We start from the raw sequence: 25,547 nt of genomic DNA, 5'->3' as shown, positions 1-25,547 counted from the left end.
CGATCCCATTACGTTCGCCGGAGCTCGCCGGATTGTGGTGCTACATCCAACGAGACGTCGTCGTTTTACCTTTGGAGAAGATTCACCAACACCGTGAGCACTACCGGGGCGATAATCTTCTTGCGGGAAGAGATTCATCTCGACTCGACGCCATTCTCACGTTTGTTTTATTTCGTTGTATTTTCCTTTCCAGTTTTCTTGTTATTTCTAATTTGTTTATTTTCTTAGTTCTGTTTCCTAGCTTCGTTTGTTTAGTTTGAGTTGTAAAAGTTCACTCGATCGTGTACCCCATTGTAACAATCGCAAGAAGATTATCCGCTGCTGCCGCACGTTCGAGTTTAGATTTTTAATTTAAATTAAAACTTTTGAAACCTAAAACCTTTGCTTGGAGAAATGGCGTCCACCATCCCTGCTGCCGGCACCGCCACCAACGGCTCCACCGCCTCCGCCACCATTGGCTCAACCGCCTCTGCCACCATTGGCTCCACCGCCTCCGCTACTATCGGCTCCACCTCGTCTACCTTCTTCGGCTTATCCTTTGGCTCAACGGGTGGTTCCACTTCCACCATGGCCCCGTTGCAAACGTCGAGGACGTTGGGTATTGCCGAGAAACCCTCTGTTTTTTCGGGCAAGAACTTCAAGTATTGGCAAGAAAAGATGTTGTTCTACCTCACGAACCCTTGGCGGATGCGCTACTTTTAGCGATCATCATCGAGAAATTGCCTCCTAGTTGGAGGAGCTTTCAAAACCTTTTGAAGCATGAGCGCTCGGAGATGTCCGTGGCAAACTTGGTGTCAAAGCTTTAAATGGAGGATCACGTGAGGAGTCGTGATCAAAAGGGCAAAGCGCCGATGGATGCAAAGGCCAATCTCACCAAGAAAGGCGGTCCTTCCAACAAGTGCGGTCGCCCAAACCCCAACAACGAGGGCAAAGGAAAGCAAGGTGGAGGCCAACCATCAAAGTTTGATGGTGTATGTTACAATTGTGACAAACATGGTCACATGGCTATGGATTGCCGTAAGCCCAAGCGGAAGAAGACGAAGAACAACGTCAACAATGTCGAGAAGGACTTCGATGATTGGGACCAAGATGACCTTGCGGCGATGATTTCCGAGGTGAATCATGTTGATAGCCCAAATGCTTGGTTCGTGGATACCGGCGCTACCGTCCACATTTGCATCAATCGTGAGTTGTTCCACAACTACAAAGAAGTGGAAAACAAGACGATCATGGAGGCTAGCGAGCGGACTTCTCAAGTCCTTGGCATGGGAGATGTGGTTCTTCAACTCACTTCAGGCGTGGAGATCACCTTGAAGGACGTGCTACATGTTCCCACCGTCCGAAAGAATTTGATTTCGGGCATTAAGCTCACTAAGAAAGATTTTGAATTGTTTTTCAAAGCTGATTATGTTGTAATTCGCAAGTGGGGAAAGTTCCTTGGGAAAGGCTATGCCTCCGAAGGGCTTTTCAAACTTTGCGTGAGAGCTTGTAAGCCTGCCAAGGCAACTATCAATAAGAAAGCATCTACTTCTTCTGCTTACTTGATTAAGTGTTCCGATTTATGGCATTGTAGACTTGGACATGTTAATCTAAATGCTATAAAAAGATTAGTAAAAATGAATTTACTAAAAATTGATGAATATAACTCACAAGAGAAATGTGAAGTTTGTGTTGAAGCCAAAATGGCTAAGTTGCCGTTTAAGTCGGTTGAAAGAAGCACTAAACCATTAGAACTAATTCACACCGATGTTTGTGATTTAAAGTTTGTGCAAACTAGAGGCGGTAAGAAGTACTTTATCACCTTTATAGACGATTGCACAAGGTATTGTTACCTTTACTTATTGAAAAGTAAAGATGAGGCTATTGAAGCTTTTAAAAACTTCAAAACTGAAGCCGAGAATCAACTTGGATGTCAAATTAAGATGGTTCGAAGTGATAGAGGTGGAGAGTATGTAGCTCTGTTTGTTGAATTATGCAACGAAAGTGGTATAATCCATCAAACGACGGCTCCTTATTCACCACAATCTAACGGCGTTGCTGAACGCAAGAATCGAACTCTTAAGGAGATGATGAATGCCTTGTTGATTAGTTCAGGATTACCCCAGAACATGTGGGGGAAAGCTGTCTTAACTGCTAACTATATCTTAAACAAGATTCCACTCAAAGGGAAAGATGTAACTCCCTATGAGCTATGGAAAGGAAGGAAACCTTCGTATAAATACCTCAAAGTGTGGGGGTGTTTGGGGTGTTTAGCTAAGGTAGAAGTGCCTTTACCAAAGCAAGTTACAATTGGACCTAAAACGGTGGACTGTATCTTCATTGGTTATGCGCTTAATAGCAGTGTCTATCGTTTCATAGTGCACAAATCGGAGATACCCGATATACATGTTGGGACAACGATAGAATCAAGGAATGCTATATTCTTTGAAAATATCTATCCCAATAAGAATAAGGGTGTGTCTAACTCAAACAATGGAGTTGAGAGTGAAGCTACGAGTTCTAAACCTCTAGACGTAGCTAGTAGTTCTACACAAGTAGATGATGCCACGAGTTCTAATCCTGTACCACCTAATAGGAAAAGACCAAGGTCTAAACCTGTGGATGTAGAACCAAGACGTGGGGAACGGGTTAGAAAAGCTAAGGTCTATGGACCGGATTATGTTGTCTTAATGTTAGACGGCGAACCGGTGACGATCAAAGAAGCTTTATCTGGCTCTGATGCAGCTCTATGGAAAGAAGCCATAGATATTGAAATTGATTCCATTATGCAAAATCATACTTGGGTGTTAGTGGATCTACCACCTGGAAGTAAAGCTTTAGGATGCAAATGGATCCTAAAGAAGAAGTACAAATCTGATGGTACTATAGATAAGTACAAAGCCCGACTTGTCGTTCAAAGTTTCAGGCAGAAAGAAGGGCATGATTTCTTTGATACCTATTCGCTTGTGACTAGGTTGACATCTATTAGGATGCTTCTCGCTATTGCTGCTTTGCACAATCTCGAGATTCACCAAATGGATGTGAAAACTGCATTCTTATACGGCGAGTTGGAAGATGAGATATATATGAAGCAACCTGAAGGGTTTGTAGTACTTGGGCAAGAGCACAAAGTATGCAAACTCCAACGGTCTTTATATGGATTGAAGCAAGCACTGCTTCAATGGCATTTGAAATTTGACAGCGTAATGTTGTCAAATGGATTTAAAATCAATGAGTGTGACAAGTGTGTCTACATTAAGAATTCTAATAACAGCTATGTTATTGTTTGTCTCTATGTAGATGACATGCTCATCATGGGAAGTAATTCCCAAGTGATTCAAGAAACGAAAAATATGCTAAGTAAGAACTTTAGCATGAAAGATATGAGCTTAGCTGATGTAATTCTTGGAATTAAAATTCTAAGAAAGCCTGATGGTATTGCTATAACACAATCTCACTATGTTGAGAAAGTGTTAAAGAAGTTCAATGCTTTTGATAAGCCAATAGCTAAGACTCCATGGGAACCTAGTGTACATTTGAATGTACATAAGGGAGAACATGTTGATGCGATAGAATATGCTAAGATTATTGGGAGCTTGATGTATCTAACAAATTGCACTCATCCCGATATAGCATGCTCGGTCAACAAGTTAAGCAGCTTTACAGCCAATCCTAGTAATGAACATTGGAAAGCTCTTGAAAGAGTCTTGAGATATTTGAAATATACTCAGAACTATGAAATTCATTATACTAGGGAGCCCCTTGTACTTGAAGGGTACTGTGATGCAAATTGGATATCTAATGCCAAAGACTCGTTCTCAACGAGCGGTTATATATTCACTGTGGGGGGTGGTGCTGTGTCTTGGAAATCCAAGAAGCAAACTTGTATTGCCAGATCGACCATGGAATCCGAATTCATAGCTTTGGATAAAGCTGGTGAAGAAGCCGAGTGGCTTAGAAATTTTCTCGAGAATATTCCATGTTGGTCGAAACCTGTGTCGTCCGTAATAATTCATTGTGATAGTCAAGCTGCTATCGGACGAGCACAAAATAATTTGTATAACGGTAAGTCGAGACATATTCGTCGACGCCATAATACCGTGAGACATTTGATCACGAGTGGTGTTATCACAATTGATTATATAAGATCAATTGATAATATAGCCGATCCGTTGACTAAAAGTATCCATCGAGATCAAATGTATAGACTGTTAGGGGGAATGAGTTTGAATTCCACATCATAAAGATGATCATAGTGGATACCCAACCATGATGACTGGAGGATCCCAAGAACTTGGTTCAATGGGACAACTAAGCTATGAGAATCTGTGTGTTGAACACTCGAGTTGCCTATTCCTTGTAGAATAGTGAGTGTTCGGAAACCTGCATGTGGTGAGGTTAAGTCCCTGACTTTTAATAACTCTAGAATTCCTCAATGAGGACAAGTATAGCAGGATGCTTGAGTTAAGAGTTACCTATATAAGTGTGAAGAGTGGCCACTTCGATTGAAACCCTTATGAATCCAAAGGGGTGTTCCAAGGCCCGTAATGGACACAAACGTAAGAACGAATGAGGATTGAAGCCATATTGTGTCAATATTGTTGACTAAGTATACACCGAGGAGGACTAGTTCAAGGAACCATATCCACTAGGCTGCCGGTATACTCGATAAGATTGACTATGGTAGGTTCAAAGCCACAAGCTACCTTTCCAAATGCAATGTTGTTTCTTAAGAGGACTGAGCTAAGTGTCTGCATACATCTGCATACGGCTTTCTCACTCATGTGGGAGATTGTTGGAAATATGGTTTTTAGACCATTTCTGAAATTAATTATTTAATTAAATATTTATTATTTAATTGAAATAATTATTGTATGTTAATCTACGTCTCGAGTAGATGAACGTGGTATACTTGAAGTCTCAAAACCGATTTCCGGTTAGTAAGATATTGTATATCAAAGTTTGGATGTTGAGAATGGAAATAACACTTGTGAAGTGTTATTGTCCCACATTGGAAAACAAGGGAAGAATACTCTTGTATAAGAATAGCAATGCTCATGGAGCTAATAACTTGTGGACTTGCTAGTGGGCATGGATGAAGGCCTTGGCCTCGCGCACACACACACGCGCGCCGCCGCCGACGATCGATCGGACGGACGACGCCGCCGCCATGCGGGCGGGTCGGGTCGGGGCCGCGGCCAAGGACTTGGATCTTGGCAATTGGTGCTTTGGGTGGTGTTTGGGTCCAAACTATATAATTTTTTGGACAAAATACTTTTGGGCTTTTTGGATTGTTAATTCTCGGCCCAATTGTATTTGTTTTTAGCCCAACAGAAGCCCATCCGTTCAGCCCGCCCAAGCTTTTGAAGAGCTGCAGCAGTTTTCGAAACTGCTCATCCTTTTGAATTCTGGAATTGATGCAAAATGAATTCTGTAACTTCTGAATTCAAATTGTGTAACATCCCAGCAGCTTTATGTGGATTAATTCCCATAATGCAGTCTTTATTTTTCCCCCCTTGATGAGTAGCCTATAAATAGGTCTAGAGCATGGCATTGTTGCTTACTGAAAATCTGCATACTCTACTACTCTCTAAAATCACTCTTGTGCTCAGTTCTCGATCCCATTACGTTCGCCGGAGCTCGCCGGATTGTGGTGGTACATCCAACGAGACGTCGTCGTTTTACCTTTGGGGAAGATTCGCCAACACCGTGAGCACTACCGGGGCGATAATCTTCTTGCGGGAAGAGATTCATCTCGACTCGACGCCATTCTCACGTTTGTTTTATTTCGTTGTATTTTCCTTTCCAATTTTCTTGTTATTTTTAATTTGTTTATTTTCTTAGTTCAGTTTCCTAGCTTCGTTTGTTTAGTTTGAGTTGTAAAAGTTCACTCGATCGTGTACCCCATTGTAACAAAATTAATAATAGAGCCAAGAAATTAATCATGGGCTCTGATACCAATTGTAGGAATATTAAACTAAATTAATACTCTAATTGCCCGAAGATCGTTTCTTGGATTATTATTAATTTATCATCAACGATTAATCCTAACATGCCCCTATGAAAATAAGTGTTGCACGTTGGAGTTCAGAAATACTTGAAGAATTCAGAAGAATTCGTCAAACTCGCAGCTGAACAGACCAGTCAGCTTCAAGCCTTCGTTTGAAGCATCAAACGTCCTCAAATCGTATTTCGCCCAAAAATACGACTTCTTCGCCTGTTTCGCCTGTTTGAGAGCTTTCTGTGGCCGCCTGTTTCGCCTGAATCGGAGTTCTGTGGAGGAAGTTATGGCCGTTCTCCCGAAACTGCCAGAACTTGATTTCCTGCGAAAATCTGACTCCAGCTCAGATCTTCTGAACTGTATCCCGCTCAGCTTTCACCGTTGGATGGACAACGAGCTGTGAAAGTCCCAAGAGAGAATTCTGCCTTTCACGCTGGCGCCGCTCTGCTCTGCTCTCAAAACCCTAATTTTATGTGTGTGTTTTTCCTGAGAGCAGACAGCTGTATTTAAATAATTAAAATACGAGGAGGCGCCAGTTTCTTAGTAATAGGCGTGTTCTCTCTTTGCTAGGGCAAGGAGACTTTGGGCCAGTCCAGAGACCAGATACAAGGAATAAAGATGAGCCTCAAATAAATTAATTCTCCATGGTCAGCCCAGACCATAATTAATTTATAAATATTAGTTCTTTCCACTAGAGAACCAATACTGACTTACCCCTTTATTGCCGGTGATGAGTCGGGACTTGTATTTAGACTTATTAAATCCCCGTATTTAAAATATCCGACATCCATTAATTAATTACAGCTCCGGCAGCTTAAATTAATTAATTTCTTTGTAATCCTTAAGCAGTACCACTAAAACCTTATTATTGCGCCTGAACTTAATCAACCTGCAGGGTTTGACGCAATAAACCTTATTGAGCTCCTTAAGGGGATGTCATTATCCTATACCGGACACGGGTACTAATACAGATAACCAAATATCATATATTGACCGCTATCACCCAAGATACAGAGTACTCAAGTTACTATATAACTTTCACCCATAGTAAGTCAAAGTGATATACGAATCAACAAATATATTTGAAATCTTATTAGTATTAAGATTCTATTAAGTCACCGAGATCTTTGATTCTTCACTTAAGTCAGACAGAAGAATACATCTCAATGCGGTCCTATCAATACGTTATGACGTACCAGTATAGACAAGTAGTCAAGACAAACTACTTTCATCTATACCGCAGCCTAAACCAATGACTCGTCCTGAAGTCATCTCGGCTGTGATCATTTTATATCTCTTAAGGTTATTCCAATTATATGATCTTCTGTGATCTACAACACACCATATAATCTACTTATAAAGAGATAAGGGACATACATGTGCAATCATGAACACAATCAGATAGGAGATTAGATAGTGGTAATAGGAAACATTGTATACAAGCATAAAACGTTATTGCTTTACAGTATACAAATCCAACACCCTTGTTCTTCCTCGAAGGGTAGTTGTGTATTTTGTATGCAGGTACAAGGGCACATGAAAAGAGAAAGGTGATTAGCCCAGAGTGGAGTATGTCGTGGGTAAGACCAGAGAATCAAAGGGCAAATCCATCAGTCCAGAAGCCTTTGGTCAAAGCAACGCAACACGCCCTCTGCCCAGAATCTGCTCAAGCAGATCTATTAGACTGGAATGATGACATCTCAAAGATCTTGGGCAAAAGCCAAGAGACAATGATGGAGGTTCATACTGCCCAGAACGTCTGCTTTGTCCACGTAAGATTCATGTTCCCATCTTAGTGTCCTTTTTGTTTCCTCGCTTGTCTTTTTGTGTGTTTTGAGTCTTTTTCTTTTTTGTTTTTGCTTTGTGTCTTTTAATTAGGCAAAGTGTGTGAGTGGGAAAGACTTATTGTTGTTTATATTTATGTGTGTGTTGTTTTTGTTTTCTTTTTGTTTTGGTTTGTGTCTGCCTTCTTACTGACTCACTTTGCTCAAGGCAAAGAGTGTGAGTGGGGAGGCATTCCATGTAGTTTTTGTGAGTCCGTCGGTTTGGGACCTCCACATTGACTCACTTTGCCCAGAGCAAAGTGTGTAAGTGTGGAGGCCTCTATGCTCTTTGTTTTTTGTTTTGTGTTTTTGTTCTAGCCGACATGATTAGGAATGATGAGTTGATTGGGCATGATAGATGAATATGTTGTTGTGGATGATTTGAGTTGATTGTTTGAGCATACCTTGTGAGGTTTGAGCTTTAAATGCTAATATGCTCATAATAGCATGATTTTATTCTTGTGTGTATTGGACATTCCAAATTGGCATTTTACTAGAACTTGCATGTACTCTTGTTGAGATCCTTATGATTTGGTCTAAGTACATAGATGATTTGGGCACAGTTTCTTTCACGTAGCCCACAAGCCTAAAAAGACCAACCCTACATCTATCCCTTTGCTAACCCCTTTGAGCTGAACGTTTTCTTTGACTCACTTAAAATTTTGCCTTGATAAATAAGCCTACCCGATCATATGAACTTAGGGCAGAATGAGAAAAATGTGGAATGATGGAGTAATAGATTCATTGGGGCATGACGTGTGTATTAAATAAAAAATGGGACAATTTTTTTCGACATAAAAAAAGTAGAAAAAAAGAAAAAATAGTGTATTTGAGTTGTGTGTGTTGTGGCCCGTAAGAATGGGAAGGAGATGAGTGAAAATTTGGGCACTACTTTGCCCAGAATTAAGTTCAATATGACCTTAGCCCAAAGCCTAAATATTTCCTACCCTATGCCCAAAGCCACGTTACAACCAAAACAAAGACCTAATGATAAGTGCTAAAAACCAATCTAAAAAGGGTGGAGACATTAGAGGGCAGGCAAGCCTATGGTGTGACCATGTTGAGGATGTGCTTGGTAAGGAACAACCCAAAAATGCTCAATGTTTTGATCTTGACTCACTTGAGGGCATAATCTTTCTTTTGGTCAAACTGCTTACATGCATTCATAAATTCTGTTTTGCCCATAACGTTTGTTATCTTGATCATGGCTAGTTTTTTGTATGTTTATGTCTTTGTCTTTTCGTTTTTTTTTTTTTTTTTTTTTTTTTTTTTTTTTTAGTTTTGGGGAGATTGCATTTACACGCTTGAGGATGATGCGTGCTTAAAGTGTGTGAGTGTGACGAGCCCCTTTTTTGTGCTCTTTTCGTGTGTCTTTTAGGTCTAGATCGAGTCTTCTTTTTTGTGTGTTTTGTATCTTTTGTGTTTGGGAGGACACGTATTGGGCATAAGGATAGGTCACTACTACAAAAGTTTACATACATAACAGTGCATAGATAACAGTTTTTTTCAAAAACCGTTATGTATGAGCGCACTTTTAGGAATAGATAACGGTTTTCGAAAAATCCGTTATCTATGTAGTGTTGTCTATATGCATAGATAACGGTTTGAACAAATGCGTTATGTTTTTGCGTTATCTATTAGTTGCATACATAACGGTATTACAAAACCGTTGTGCCACCGTTATCTATGACCATCTTTTATAACGGTTTATTTATAACGTTAAAGAACCGTTATGTATAAGAGTCATTTACAACGGTTTTTGAACCGTTATGTATGAGCGTCTCTAAAAACTGTTATGTATAATTTTTTTTGTTAATTTTTTTAAAATAATATTATATTATATTATATTATATTAAAAAATAACAAATAAATTGTTTATCCTAAAATGTGAATTTATTCCTAAATATAGACTTTGAGAAATAAAAAAAAAACTCATAACATTTTTTTTATTAAATAACACTTAAATAAAATCTGAAAATATTATTAGAAACCTAAATACCCAAAATTGAATAATAAAAATTAAACAAAAGAAAAAAGAAAAAGATTTCGGTTCCTAAAATTTGAAAATATTATCAGCCCTAACACTTCTCTCTCTAGTTCGCCTCCCCCCAAATCCGAGTCCGCCGCGCCTTCCCCGAGTCCGCCGCGCCCCCCGATCTACCGCGCCTTCATCCAGCTCCCCCAGTCCATCGCGCCCTCGGTCTGCCTCCGTCTGCCCCAAAATCAGCGTATAATTCCCCACCTAACCAAACCCTAACACTCTCTTTCTCTCTTGTCCGCCACTCCACTACTCCAGTCTGTCGTGCCCTGGTCTTCTGCGCCTCCGTCTGCTTTCCCCAGGTCCGCCGTACCTCCGGTCTGCCTCCGTTCACGCCTCCTTTGTGAGCCTCCGTCCACCCTGCCAGCAAGCTCTGCCTCGCTCCACCTCGGTCGGCCTCGCTCTGACTTGCACCGCCTGCTCCTGGAATATTGACGCCAAATCCTAGATTTGTGGCCATGGTTTCTATTGCTTGACTTTTAATCCCGCTATGTCATTTCTCTTCTCTAATATTGTTCTTCTAATTTTTATATGTTATAAATTTGCAAATTTGGGATTAATTCATGGATTTTCATATTTGGGATTTGTGGTTTTCAAACCCTAGCTGTGATGAAGAGAAGAAACGGGTCAGAAAGATGGGTTAGGGTTTTCCAGACTCCAGTCTTCGCGCGCCTCCACGATCTGCCGCGCCGCTTCCTTTTCAGACCGCCGTCCGTCTGTCCACTGGCAACTCATGCACACCGCACACACACGGTAAGCCCTCTCTTTCAGAATTAGAATTACAGTAGGCTTTTTCTTAAGTTTTTGGAATTAGAATTTCAAATTTGCTTGAATTTGTTTCAAATTTTACTCTGTTATTGTATAATGTGTATAGCTGTGTGATGAATTTTACTCGAATCTTAGTGAGTCTTGCTTATTACTCAGCTTGATTTTCTGCTCTTCCGTTGTCAGCGGCAACATCTCGCTCAAGTACTTGCCCGTGAGCTTCAAGTACTTGCCCGTGAGCTTCGCTCAAGTAATCTGCGCTTCCATTTCATTGTTGTATATGAATTTTTTATTTTAGTACCTGTTTTAGCTGTGATTGCTGGTGCATTTGTACTTTGTAGTCTTTGCACTTTATATTTCCAAACAACTGTACAGGTGAGTAACCTAATTTCTTGATGTCAATGACAGATAAATGATCACTATGAGTTCCCTCTTCAACTTGATCTTGATAGAGATGATGGCAAATACCTGTCACCTGATGCTGATAGAAGAGTACGTAACCTCTATACACTGACCGATGATGAGATTTTCTACCATTCCAGTTGCTGAGTACATGGAGGAAGTTTTAACGAATCCGAAAGCCGGATTTTACATGAATCGTGATGTTTTTGGACTTTGGAGCCAAGGGGGACTTCATTACGTCCCCGGAAGTCAGCCAGATGTTTGGAGAGGTCATTTTTCAGTTCTATAGTTTTAATGATTATAAGCAATATCAGTTTTGATGATTGTTATTGTTTGCCTCTGTATTTTAATGGCTTAAGCAATAGAATTTTCACCACTCTAGCAAGATTAATGGCTTAGATGAAGTAGTTGTGGAGTAGTTAATTCAGTTTGCATATGATGCTCAATAATCTGGCTGTGTTCCTTCAGATGATTGGTGTTTGGGCAGTGTGCCTATGGGAGCAAATGGGACAGCCTGATAGGATCAACCTAGTCGAGCTTGGACCGGGCAGAGGAACTCTGATGGCCGATCTTCTGCGTGTATGGCTTAGGCTCTGATGTCGGTTTATATAATTTATAGAAGTGCAACTTTGTTTGTTCATATTTTGACTGTTGGTATCTTGTCATTTAGGGTGTATCCAAGTTCAAGAATTTCACAGCTTCTTTGCAATTACATTTGGTTGAATGCAGCCCAGCGCTGCACCAACTCCAGTATCAGAACTTGAAGTGCATGGATGAAGATGCTCTGGTACAAGGTGCATTAGCACATTAGCAGGGAATCCTGTGTCGTGGCATGCAATGCTTGAGCAGGTTCCTACAGGATGTAAGGAATTCCTGTTTTATGATTCATAATATTATTTCTTTATTAACCCAAATGGTAGGATGGTCATGGAGGACATATATTTTGTATGCAGAAGCTCAGATTAACTGGCTGGTTGGTGGAATTCTCAATCATCATTCTCCTTCGTTTCTTTATATATAGGATAGTAATATCTCCAGTAATGATCGGGCAAATTAATATTTTATGGACACATCATGTAAATGGTTTTTGTTTTTGAATTGCATACAACAAATAATCCTAAATGTCTCTCAGGTATAAGTTTGATGATGAACGAGTGACAAAAGAAGATATGAAAAAGGCATTAGATGAGCTGTATGGGGGTGAAGAAGAAGTAGGTTTTTGTGATATTATTTTTCAAATGACTGTTTCTCCATCAAATGTTTAGACAGGGTCATTCTGCATACCCATTTTTCATAAATTTGAGACTTTTGAGTCTCAAGTTTTCCTATATGAACTCTATGGGAAACTCCTTCCTTAAATGACCGTTTCTCCAATCAAATGTTAATTAGACAGGGTCATTCCTTGCCTATTCAACTGGTATAATCTGTATACTCATTTTTCATAAATTTGAGACTTTTGAGTCTTAATGTGCTGCAGGTTGACCTAACAGAATATTTGGAGAAACATGAATTTGTATTTGATGCTGTACTAAACGAAGAAGTGTCAAATGATGAGGTAATTATATCCCATGAAATGAATCTATATTAACCTGAAGTGGATCTTGTACTGTAATAGTATTTACTTAATTCTGGCTCACATTTAATTTCTTTAGGTATATCATGAAACTGTAGAGCCTATCATTCCCATAATTTTCCAACGTACGAAAGCTACTTGCTTTGCTTATGGGCAAACAGGTAATAACTTGCTATCCTATAATCAAGTGGAATTGTGTGCTGTATACTTTCTATTTGTTGTCTGACTTGTTTTAATTTCCTCTATGTAAAGTATCAATCTTGAAATGATTTTAGTATCTAAACTCAACCAGAACCCAAAAAGAAAAGTCTTGATAAAACCTTTTTCTTTTTCTTTGATGTCATCATTAGTTTCTGCATCCCTTTTTTGTGTTTACTTTCTTTTATTCAAAATTTCATCAATCTCTAATTTATCAGGAAGTGGCAAAACATATACAATGAAGCCACTGCCCCTTAGAGCAGTGAGAGACATCTTGAGGCTCATTCATCATACCTACAGGAACCAAGGCTTTCAGTTGTTTGTCAGCTTCTTTGAGATATATGGGGGGAAACTCTTCGATCTGCTCAGTGATAGGAAGTAAGCTGTTTTCTGGGTTTTTTGTTGGCTTTCACCCTCCAGTGCAATCTCAACAAGTTCTTGAGGACTTGGTGCTAGAACACATAATATGATAGATTTTTGTTTTAGCTATAAGATAGTTGGTACTTTCAATTTTGAATCGAAATATGCAATGATCATATGTACTTGATACTTGGTTCATTTGGATGGTAATGTATGAATATTTTGGATGATATATAATATTGTTATTGGTGATTTTATCATTTTGTTGTTTTAAAGTTATTTATTTATTTCTTGAGATAAATAACATAAAAATCGAGAAAAAATATTAAATATGCTAGTTGTAGTTGAAATACATAACAGTATAAAAAGTACAAAAAAATCGTTATGTATTTCTATCAAAGATAACGGTAAAAACCGTTATAAAAAGTAAAAAAACTGTTAACTATGATAGAAAAAAACAAAAAAAATACAAAACATAACGGAAAAATCCTCATACATAACGGTAATAAATCGTTATGTATAAGCATTATAGATAACGGTTTCATACGGTTATGTATAGAAAAAAAACTGTTAACTATGATAGAAAAAAACAAAAAAAATACAAAACATAACGGAAAAATCCTCATACATAACGGTAATAAATCGTTATGTATAAGCATTATAGATAACGGTTTCATACCGTTATGTATAGAAAAAAAACTGTTAACTATGATAGGAAAAAAAACAAAAAAAATACAAAACATAACGAAAAAATCCTCATACATAACGGTATAAACCGTTATGTATAATAATTATAGATAACGGTTTCATACCGTTATGTATGAGCGTCTCGTACCGTTATCTATTCTCACATACATAACGGTTTTTTAATCGTTGTCTATGATACGTATCATAGATAACACCACTATACACAACAGTTTTTTTGCTCATAGATAACGGATAAAATCCGTTATCTATGAGCGTTTTTCTAGTAGTGGGTGGACGAGATCTTGGGCAAAGCAGGCTGCATTCCGCAAAAGAGACAAAGATTTGAGATCATTCGTGGGCACAACAGTCATACTTCTTTGCCCAGACTAAGTACCGTGCGGAATTCAGTTGTGTTCAAAGGCACAACGGGGAGACAGGAGCAAAATCTGGCATTCCAGGGCCAAGCGGAAAAATCTTGCATTCAAAAGTGAAAAAATTGGTGTTCGAGGGCAAAGCCGCAAGTCAGAGGTCAAGCAGAAATATGATGCTGACTTTGGGGCGTACATGGGCACAGTGCGCACCCATCAACATAAGGAAAGAAGAATGCGGATATTGACTTTCCTTTTATATGAGGATCTGACCTGCTTTACTTGACAAAGTTATGGGATGCATATCTGATTTGAGCTAAGCATATATAGAAATAAATCTCAACAACTTGGCTGCACCCAGAAACACTAGCCGCCGTGCCCAGAAACCTTAGCCGTCATGCTCAGAAACCTTAAACTATGCAACTACACTCTCTTTTATGCAACATCCTATTTACTATGCACTAACTCACACTTTAAATACACCTATACTAAAAAATGAAAGCTAATGAACAAGAGACAATTACAGAGCATCACCATAGTCTTATCCACAAATTTGTGAAACTATGCTTACCATCAATGCAAGAACAAAATCAGACTGTGCATGTAGTTCTTTCTAATGCACTAATTCACACTTAAAATCTCTTAGAATAAAAAAAGTATGGAAATCGACCAATATATAATATTATCGAGCAACACATATTATTTTTTGTGCAAAACATAATATTTTAAAAAATTAAACTATGCAACTACACATCCTTCTATGCAACAAGCTACAAAAAAACATCCTAAATTTTTTTCCATGTTTGTCTTTAAAACTTTTCAGCTATGCAACTATACATTCTCTGTGCAACATCCTATTTACTATGCACTAACTCACAATTTAAATGCACATTTACTAAAAAAAGTGAAAGCAAATGAGCAAGAGACAATTACAGAGCATCACAATAGTATTTTCCACGAATTTGTGCAACAAAAAAAAAATGACAGTGCAAGTAACTTCCTTATGCACCAAGTCAAAATTTGAATGCTCTTAGCATAATATCAAATGAATAAGACAATATATTTTCGTGCAACACATATTTCCTACACATTTCCCACACATTTTAATTGTGCAAACACTAACATACTAAGTCAACTATGCAATCAACCATCTATGCCCATATGCAACCAAAATAACTGTGCAACATCCCCAACTATCAATGCCCCTTAGCTTTGTATCAGATTTATAGCAACTAAAAATGTCGAAAACACAAAAGCACAACCAATCCAATTGCACAATACTATCAATCAACTGTGCACGTAGAAAACGAACTGTGCAACTTAGCTAAGCATCTATACAATCAAAATACATGCCTACCTTCCTCCGATGGATTTCAACTCTCTCGTCGTCGCCGTCATCTTGCACAGAAAGACGTCGCACTGCACCGACCGGCGCCCAAAATTTCGCAATCGTCGATTTTTTTTTGATAAAAGTCTACGCCACAAATACTCCAGCGAGCAAGTCGCCTACTTTTTCAGATCGACGACTCAACTCTTGCACAAATTTTTTTCCAGATCCACCGAAAGTTCAGACGTCGTCCGCCTGCGTCAATTTTTTTTCCACCGCAGCGGATTTTGTTGCACAGAATGACGACTGCACTATTTTTAAAACCCTAGGTGAAATGTTAAAATGAAACTGATTTTGGAAGTCAAGAACGTGAATAATTATTAATTACTGTATTACATTTCTACCATTTTAATTTCAATTACATTTAAATTAGTAATTAAATTGTGCATCTGTAGTTTAATCTCAGCCCTCTATTTTTTTAAATCAATGGTTTAGATTAGGTTCCTAGTTTTCATCTTAAGGGGATCTATGTTAACCCCACCATATATATATATATATATATATATATATATATATATATATAACTACTTTTTCCTTTCCTTAAATTAAATTTAATTTATTTAAATATTAACTAATAAAATATATTTAATTTTTTATTTTTTATTTTTAGATCAATAGTTTTTAATAATATTTAGTTATAATTATTTAAATGATAATTATTAATTATTCCATTTCCAACCCATTTTCAATAATTAAAATTAAATTTAATTTATTTATTATTTAACTAAAGAAATACTTCATCCGTCCACGAAAGAACTTCCTATCTTTTCTTTTTGGGACGTTCACAAAAGAACTTCTTGCCTATTCTTAGACTATACCCCACCACTTATAATCATCTTACTTTTCACTTTTCACAACTCTCAATATTAATTATAACACATTTTCACCACTCCCAATACACTCAACTATCTTTTATCCACTCTCAATATACTCAACAATATTTTTTCTTAAAATCCGTGCCGCTCCCTCCTAGAAAGTTCTTTCATGGACGGAGGGAATATATATTTTCTTAGATGCTGATACATAACAGTTTAATAAACCGTTGTAAATGACACTCATATATAACGGTTTTCTTAACGTCGGAATAACTGTTAAAGATGATCATAGATAACGGTCGGCTTTACGGTTTTGTAATACCGTTATGCATGCAACTAATAGATAACGCAAAAACATAACGAATCAACCGAAACCGTTATCTATGCTAATGGACAACACTAAATAGATAACGGTTTTTTGTCAAAACCGTTATATTTTTCTAAAATGCGCTCATACATAACGGTTTTTTTCAAAACCGTTATGTATGAGGTGTTATGTATGTGCATTTTTGTAGTAGTGGCTATTGATGTTGTCTTTCTAATAATACTTATATTGTTGGGTTTTGGTAACTGGAAGTGGTCGAAAAAAAGAAAAAATATAGAGTTTCGTGACCTCGACTTTCATGCCATTTTTTTACCACTTTCGGTTATCAAAACCCAACAATATAAGTATCATTAGAAAAATAACATTAAGAGCTTTCTAACGGTATCTTCGGATTGCCCATCAGAATTCAGATAATCAATTTATTAGCCGACGAACTTTCGGCTCCGGTCAAATTCCAAAAATATAAAAGTTTATGTATTTTTTTAACAAAAAAATAGATTTGATCATAAACCAAAATTTGAGTATAGTTCGTGTATTTATAGGCAATCAACCCTTGTTATTATACAATACATATTAAATTTAATATTATATTTATTTAGTTGATGATATTATTATTATACACTATTTTAAATTATTATTTTGTTAATATAATAAAATATATCGTAACTCAGTATCACATGAGAGAGGACATTTGTTAAATTTAAAAACCACACTAAAATGAATTTTACATTCAAATATTAATCACTTTACAACTAACCAACAAACGGAGCTTAAGCAAATGAAAATCGTTTAAATAATATTAATAGTAATAATAATACAAATCGAAAGTATTCCCTAGCTACCCTTACCCATCTGCAAAATCAAACCCATGCATCAAGTGGTGGCCGTCAAATTGGGATAAAACGGAACCCCCGTCTCCGGCAACCACTGACTTCCCTGAATAAAATTGGCGACCGTAAACTGGGACGCCTCGGCGGAGGAGTTAATAACCCGGTAACCCGTCCAGGTGACCCGGGCAGTGGTATTGGAGCCGGGGCCCCGATTCATATACTCCCCATAATAAAGCGTGGCGAGGGCGAAATCCCCGTCCCACTCGAGCCAGCCGTTTGGGTGTACCACCCTCTCCATGTTGGAGTACATGAACACCGTGCGCGAGTACTGCTTCCAGGGGCGGCCGAGGTAGGTGGAGAAGTTGGCCAGCACGGGGAGGAGGTCGGCGGCGGCGGCCACCTTGCAGCCGAGGATGGAGATGCCGGTGTTCTGGTTGGGGTCCTCGCGGCCCTGGGCGGTGAAGATGTTGCGCTGGTTGGGGTCGGGGCGGCGGGCGTAGAGGTTGCAGTTCTGGAGGACGGCGGCGGCGTTGCCGAAGATGAAGTCGACGGTGCCGTAGACGTCGCAGTTGCGGTAGAACTGGCGGAGGGAGTGGACGTAGAGGGTGTCCTGGTACGCCACGAAGCTGCACTCGTAGAAGGCCGAGAAGTCGGCGCCGCTGCGGAGGGCCACCGCCTGGTGCTTGCTCGGACCTGCGTAGTTCTCGAAGCTGATCCCCTTCGCGATGAACCCGTTGCCCACCACGGCTGTTACCAATAAATTTATAATCACGTACTATTTCCGGGTTATGTAATTCTTTCCCTCTTTTTTCACTTATACAAGTACATTTTTCATAATTCGACTTAAAATTTGGGATTCATGGGAACGTTTGTGTAATTAATTGTGTTAAATTCTAATTAAGTGATTCGACTTAATTCAATGTCTCATCAATTTTATTGTGCCGTCGTATTTAATTGTTATATTTATTAAATTAATAATATTTTGAATAAATATAAAATTTATTGTAATATTATGAATTATAATTTACTTTTATTTCAAAAGATAAATTTTAAAAAAATTATATATCCAAGTTTTATATTGGATGAAATAAACCCTAATTAATTAATGGTTGCCAAATCAATGTAAATCATAGTATAAAACTGAAATTGAAGAAAATATATATAAAGAAATCAAAACAATTGAAATTCAGAACATAAAGTGCGACGCTAAGTTCGATAAATTTCAAGTGATGGTTAACAAGCTATTGCACGTACTAGTGGTTTCATTAGAAAGAAAATAGAAGAGTTACTTTATATCTAATGGGGTTGGGCGTTTGAGGCAAAATCTTTAATATTGCGTTTATTTTGATGGATAAATTTATCCATGAAAAATGATGGATAATAAAAATATATGCTTTTAAATATTTTTTTTTTATTTTTCCACATTTTACATAAAAGAGAAGTTCAGCATTTTCCCTTGCTTTTTATAGGTATAATATTATCTATCATTGAAGTGAAAATAAAGAAGAAAAATACTTGTGTCAAATGTTGGAAAAGAAATGAGACATTTAAATACATGAATTTTTGTTATCCATTCTTTTCCATGGATAAATTTATCCATCAAAATAAACGCAGCCCTATAATTTAATCTCACTAACATTTATAAATCGAGTAAACGCAGCCCTATAGTTTAATCTCACTAACATTTATAAATCGAGATTGTACTATGGATCATGTGCGGTTTTATTCTTTTCCTTTATTTACACTTGCTAAAATATGTTATAGACTTATAGTTGTGCTATTCACAAAGCTAAGCTGTCCCCCACACCCATTACTTTCACAAGGTTTCTTAATTTCTTACTTCTATGTATATATCAGATCATATATATATATTATGTATTCCACTTTCCATCATTGTCAATGTAGACCAACAAAGGGGAAAAGGGGAAAAAAGCTTGGGTTCACAACAGTTAACATTGGAGAAAAAGAAGACCAATAATAGATAATGGTCCATATACACTTGAGAGAAACTATGAAGTGTCGCGCACTATGGACCATAGGAACGTCGGTGCATGGTGTATTAGGATAAGATCATAATCTAAAGAAAAAGACAACATATTTTTAAAAATAATTTTATGTACTTATAAACTTATTAGGCCTCGCATGTATAAAAAATGAGTTTTAATTGTAACTTTTTTCCATCAATTTTTCTCTATTTTTTCAATTAAATTTTAGTAAAAGTTTAAAATTGTCATATTAAATATGGGCTATTAATGTTTTTTTTATTAATGGTGGTTAAGTCTTATTTGCTCAAAATTAGATTGATTTAAATTATTTACTTTACAATCTTTAAATTTAATTATTATAATTATAAGCTACTCATTAAATTAATATTATACTCATTGGGTTTATAATACTATTATTGTGCCTTATTTCAAATCAACTAATAATATTCAAATTAATAAAAATTATTAATCTAATTACTAATATTATTGCCTATTAATTTAATTTATAAATAATGATATTTTAATATTTTTATACAATTTAAAATAAAAAATAATAAAATATATCATGACCGAGGGAGGTTGTACTAGTTTAATAGTATAATGAAAAGATTGTTGGCATTTTCTCAATGAGCTAGCTGTCTCTATATATAATTGGTCACTATCTAATCCCAAAAGCAGTTTGGTGTTAGTTACATCAAATTAAATTATATTCCTCTTGTTTTTTCATTTTAGAATATGTACAATCAGTAAATCACTATTTATTCAAATGTTTAAATAGACCACCGATTTCAAAACAACATGTACCAATCACTATATCCCTCTAATATTGAGTCATTGACTATTATCCACAACACAACACGTTTATTTAGATCACCGACGCCGCACGTGCCAGTGTGATAATTGCATCACTACATTAATTTTCAATCATAACGCGGACTGAATTCATGATATAATTGATAGGAAGTGTGAAAGATTTTGAAAGAAAAAGATTCACATATCTCTTAAATTGGTTTAGGTGTACATTGAAAAAAATGCTTCTTTTGGACTAGACATGTGCAGTTCCCTTTATGAATTTCAAGATTTTTATAAATCAAATTCTTAAATCCACATACTTTTGAAAAATATTCGTAAATCTTCTTCCTCCCATTTACATATTTATTGTAGATATATAAATTGGCCACCAGCTCCAAATCCTCTATTCACGACAAACAGCATGGACAATTTTTAATCATTAATGAGTACTACGTGATATTTCAAATATTCCAAATTCGTACTATAACATTTGCAAACCCTCGATAAATTAAACTCACCCCGCCTCGTCACTAATGTTTCAATTATTTGATATTTCATTAGTAATGTATCATTAATTTTTTTTAATAAAAAATTAATTATTTAAAATATTATTAAATGATGGATCCATTTCACTTTATACAGCAACTTATTTAAAATAATCATTAAATATCTTACATCAACGTAACTTACTTTATACACTAAGAATTGAGATTCACTTTACCATATTTGACGTTTCACTTTAAGTTTTATTTTTAATTTTGTTTATTTTATTTTTTATTTTTTCTCCAATTTTAACTTTGTATGCTTTAATTTAATTTTATGATTTTTAACTAGGGTTTATTCCATCTAATTAGGGTTTTTTTTATCATTTAATTTTACTTTTCTTAGCTAATAATAAATTAATTAATTATAATTTTTTGAAACAAAAGTTAAGTATAATTTATTATATTATAATAAATTTTATTTTTATAAAAAGTATTATTAAAATAATACTATATAGTTATAAAAGTGGGACATAGTGACATAAATAAAATTGTGGGACACTAAATCTCATCTCATAAACTAACCACATTTTTCTTAATATATGTACTCGAAAACAATGAATGTAATCTCGGGTAATCTTTGTACTCAAAAGTAATGGGATTGAGGGAGTAACAAATACTCCCTTCGTCTTGCGGTGCTTAAGCAATTTCTTTTCGACACTGATTTTGAGGAGGTACTCCGTATGTCCCATTCTAACAAGCTTGTTTTTCTTTTTGGAACGTCTCATTAGAATAGATTCATTTTTTTTATTTTGAATAAAAAAAAATACTTAATTGGTGTGGATGCGAGCATATTAAAGTGGAACTAAAAGAATAATATTTTGTGTATTGCGCTGTGTGAAAATATGAATAAAAGAAAAAAAAATATTGCCATATAAAAAAAATATTTAAATTTTGCAAGACAACTCGAAAAAAATATTGCTCAGGCTTTGCGGAGCATTAGATGTTCACGCTCCTCACTTAATTTCTAGTCTGGACAAATATTTTTTTCTGTGTAATAATTACCTAAATCGTACAAAAAACTGAGAGAAGATTCGATTTTGTAATCTTGGATTCCGACTTCTTCAGTCTTCCATTGATTAATTATTACTCCTACTATATTTTTGTCCATCATTAAAGTTAGCAGTTAAGACAAATTTTACTGCAAGTGGTAGCATAATTAAGCAAAAGAGATTGAGATTATGCATGCAGGGGACCCACATCACGTCTCCACACATACTGACTGACATGCAGATCTCGTATCTATAGTAATAAAATAAGGCCATCCACTGTGGTGCTACCCCATAGTGGTGCCACATGTGTGCCACCTCAACAACTACCTCTACCCTATATTTTCTCCACTATAGCACTACCTTCTTTTCAACTATTCATGGACCCCACTATCATTATTACTTTTACCACAACATATATATATATATATATATACATTATTTATGTATTTTCATTTTTATTTTATATTTTACTTTAATAAATTTAATATAATTATATTAATAAATAATTTATTTAATTAATAAAATATAATGCTAAAATTAATATAACAATAGGAAAAGGATGGGGTAAAATGAATAAAAAAAAAAGGGTTAATTACGCCAAAAACCATGAACTTTGGGCCCATTTCCAAATTTTTCATGAACTTTGATTTTTATCAAATTTTCCCTGAACTTAAAGGCGTGAACAATTTTTCCATGAATTTCAGCTCCGGTAATACTCCGGTAAAACTCCGAGCTGAGATGGCAATTACGAGCTGAGATGGCAATTACTGGCTGACATGGCTCTTACACGCACACACACTGATACACACGCAGACACCTCCCCCTCACATCGCCGCCGCCTCCCTCCTCGGCAACAGCCGTCGCCGACAACATCCATCCCTCCTCCTTTTCCCTCTTCCGTCCTCTCCCTCGCTGGACCGAAATCCCCAAAGTCGTAACCTGCGACCTAACAGCAGCACACGGAGCCGCCGCCTTTGGCTCTCCTTTTCCCAGCCCGGCGCGACAGCAGATCCGCCACCTTTGGCTCTCCTTCTCCCACCACCACACCAGATCCGCCGCCTTCATCTTCCCTCTCGCGCCACCACCACGCTAGATCCGCCGTCTCCCTCCCTCCTCCCACCCCCAAATTGAAACCCTAGGACCGCCTCCCTCCTCCCACCACCGGCGCCGCGCCACAGATCTTAATTTCAGAATCGCGGCGGCGGTGCATGACCTGGTGGCGAAGATGTGGCCCTAGGACCGCCTCCCTCCTCCCACCGCCGCGCCACAGATCTTAATTTCAGAATCGCGGCGGCTGCGGCGTTCAGAAACGCCCTTCGTCCTCTCCCCCAACCCCGAAAATCTGACTCCGGCGAGCAGCAGACCCGAGGCTGCCACCGCCAAGCAGTCCCGATGACGTCTAGTGAGTTTCCCGGCTAGGAAGCATGGTTGGGGCTCAAAACGACGTCGTTTTACCCCCCAACTAAACGACGTCGTTTTGATTCACTGCCGGCGATGCCATGTCACTGCCGGCGACGCCATGTCAGCATTCAATTTGGGGATTTTTGAAAGTCATGGAAAAATTGTTCACGCCTTTAAGTTCAGGGAAAATTTGATAAAAATCAAAGTTCATGGAAAATTTGGAAATGGACCCAAAGTTCATGGTTTTTGGCGTAATTAACCCAAAAAAAAAAAAGAAACAAACGTTTTGCCGAAAGGGGGGAAAAGAGGTGGGCCAGCGCGTCTGCTGTCATACCCAGGCGCACAGCGGGCGCGTGCAATGCACGCGCTCCAGCTGTGCGCGCTGGGCCGCGTTTGAACTCCCTCCGCGCGTCTGCTGCAGCTGCTCGTGGGGCCCGCCTGCTGCTGCTACCAAGGTAGCAAATTTGCTACCTTCTCGTTCTCTGCTACCCCAATTTCCACCTCCCACTATGGTTCTCTCCCCTCCACATAGACAACTACCCCCCCATAGTGGATGCTCTAAGCAGTAACTGCACAAACCGTAGAGAAACTTGAAAAAAAAAGTGAACTGACCAACTGTAGACGATCGGAAGGTTGTCCAGCCATCGACGACGCTCCGGTTGCCCTTGATCCACGTTTTCCCAATTCCATCTCCCAAAAACATGATGTTCATCTTGCTCCTCGCCACCTCCAAATACTCGAAATACGCTCCACTTTTGATGTAAATCACGAATCTCGTGTTGCTGTTGTTCGGCGCCGCCGCCAGCGCCTCGTTCACCGTCGTGAAGTTGCCGCTGCCGTCCTTCGACACCACCAGATCGATCCGCGTCTGGTTCACCGCCGCCTGCAGCAGCCGCCGGTCGCTTCTGCTCAGCCACGCCGGAAATCCACCACGCATTCTGCCGTACTCGGGGAAATGCTCCTCCGATGTCAGCTTCCTGCCTTTTTTCTTCTTCAATTTCTGCACCATCGCCAGCGAGTTGCTGAAGTGGCGCGAGATCCGCCGCAGCCTGCCCTCGATGAAGCGCCGCGTGTTGTTCTTACTGTACGCGAATCCGTCCAGGCAGGTGTTCTGATTCGTCATCGCGCCACTGAGGAGCGTCTGCAGGTCGGCGTAGTACCTCTCCGGCGCGGCGGCGGAGGACAGATCGGCGAGGACCTTGTTCAGCTCGGCCACGGTGTCGGCGAAGAGTTCGAGGCAGTCCTCGAGCGCGCGGAGCTCCAGCGGCTCGAGCTTCTTCAGCAGCTTGCGGCGGAGGTTGCTGCAGTTGGAGGCGGAGTCGCGCACCTCCTTCATCGTGACGTTGATGGTGTGCGATATCACCTCCGGCAGCGTCTTCCGCCGCAGCTCCGGCAGGGCGGCGACGGTCGAGACGCAGAGATCTTGGTACAATGCGCCGTCGCACGCGGACGCGGCGAGTAATTGGACGTGTTTGTGAATATGGATTTTTCTGGGGGTATTTGAAGGATTTTGCAGGAATTTGGGGTGGAAATTGACCGAAAAGAATGTGAGTAGGACGAGGAGAGAGAGAGGGAGTTTGGACATTTTGTGAAAATGGGAAAGTTTTGAGGCGGTGAAGATTGCAGAGGATTGGTGGGATATATAAATGCTGGATTTTGTGTGATCAATTTGCTCTTTACTTAAATATATATTTGATTGTTGTTACTAATTTAGATCTAAAGAAAATCTAGTAAATAGCAACATGGCTGGGCCAGGTGGCACGTTATATATTAATGACCTATTATCCAATATTAATTCAACTATGATCTGTATTTCTTTAAATATATTTATCATAATTGTATCACCGGCATTAATTTGTTTACCGTTGCAAGCTTTAAGGAAAGAAAAGATAATCAACTCTTTTAAGTTGGTCAAAAATTGTAACACCAAGCAGTGCCAAAAAAAAAAAAAATAGGGCTAATAGAGTCTTATGTCCCGAACTTTCAGCATTTTTCACAAATTATTCTAAATTTTCATTTTCTCTTAAAAAATTTCGATCTTTTAACTTTTTTCACAAAATGTTCCGCTATACAAAATTTGGTGATAGAAAGATAAATTATCTCATTCAGAAGAATTATTTTGAAAATCTCTATTGTTGAGAAACCATATTAGAAACCACCGTAGGTGGAAAATGATGAAGGTTCAGGATTTTGTCATTTTTTCATCATCGAATTTTATATTGCAAGACATTTTATGGAAAAAGTTGAAAGGTTTGAGACTTTTTAGGAGAAAATGAAAGTTCGG

The 25,547-nt window shown here is 38.1% G+C and overlaps 2 protein-coding genes and 1 long non-coding RNA gene across 3 annotated transcripts; 2 read left to right on the top strand and 1 right to left on the bottom strand.

Annotated features, from left to right (window-relative positions):
- Positions 1–9,864: 9,864 nt before the first annotated feature.
- LOC131007291 (uncharacterized) lies at positions 9,865–12,134 on the top strand. The gene is given in 8 exon segments (XM_057934434.1): positions 9,865–10,302; positions 10,446–10,594; positions 10,793–10,856; positions 11,015–11,219; positions 11,221–11,277; positions 11,477–11,587; positions 11,679–11,787; positions 11,790–12,134. Coding segments are annotated over 5 exon segments (483 nt in total). The 5' UTR covers positions 9,865–10,302; positions 10,446–10,594; positions 10,793–10,856; positions 11,015–11,123; the 3' UTR covers positions 11,900–12,134.
- A 93-nt stretch (positions 12,135–12,227) lies between these two features.
- On the top strand, positions 12,228–13,399 carry LOC131007292 (uncharacterized). Its single transcript, XR_009096017.1, has 3 exons — positions 12,228–12,563; positions 12,661–12,742; positions 12,998–13,399. It is a non-coding gene; the product is annotated as an uncharacterized LOC131007292 (long non-coding RNA).
- Positions 13,400–17,411: 4,012 nt separating this feature from the next.
- Positions 17,412–24,956, bottom strand: LOC131007290 (pectinesterase-like). Its single transcript, XM_057934433.1, has 2 exons — positions 23,876–24,956; positions 17,412–18,298 (listed from the first exon to the last, which is right to left on the bottom strand). Exons 1-2 carry the CDS (start codon positions 24,846–24,848, stop codon positions 17,595–17,597), a joined length of 1,677 nt encoding a protein of 558 aa, XP_057790416.1. The 5' UTR covers positions 24,849–24,956; the 3' UTR covers positions 17,412–17,594.
- Between the last annotated feature and the right edge of the window lie 591 nt (positions 24,957–25,547).

This window comes from Salvia miltiorrhiza, chromosome 1 (assembly GCF_028751815.1).
Source record: "Salvia miltiorrhiza cultivar Shanhuang (shh) chromosome 1, IMPLAD_Smil_shh, whole genome shotgun sequence".
Taxonomy (NCBI): Eukaryota; Viridiplantae; Streptophyta; class Magnoliopsida; order Lamiales; family Lamiaceae; genus Salvia; species Salvia miltiorrhiza.
Note: the sequence above shows the minus strand (reverse complement) of the source record. Positions and strands in the feature narration are given on the sequence as shown.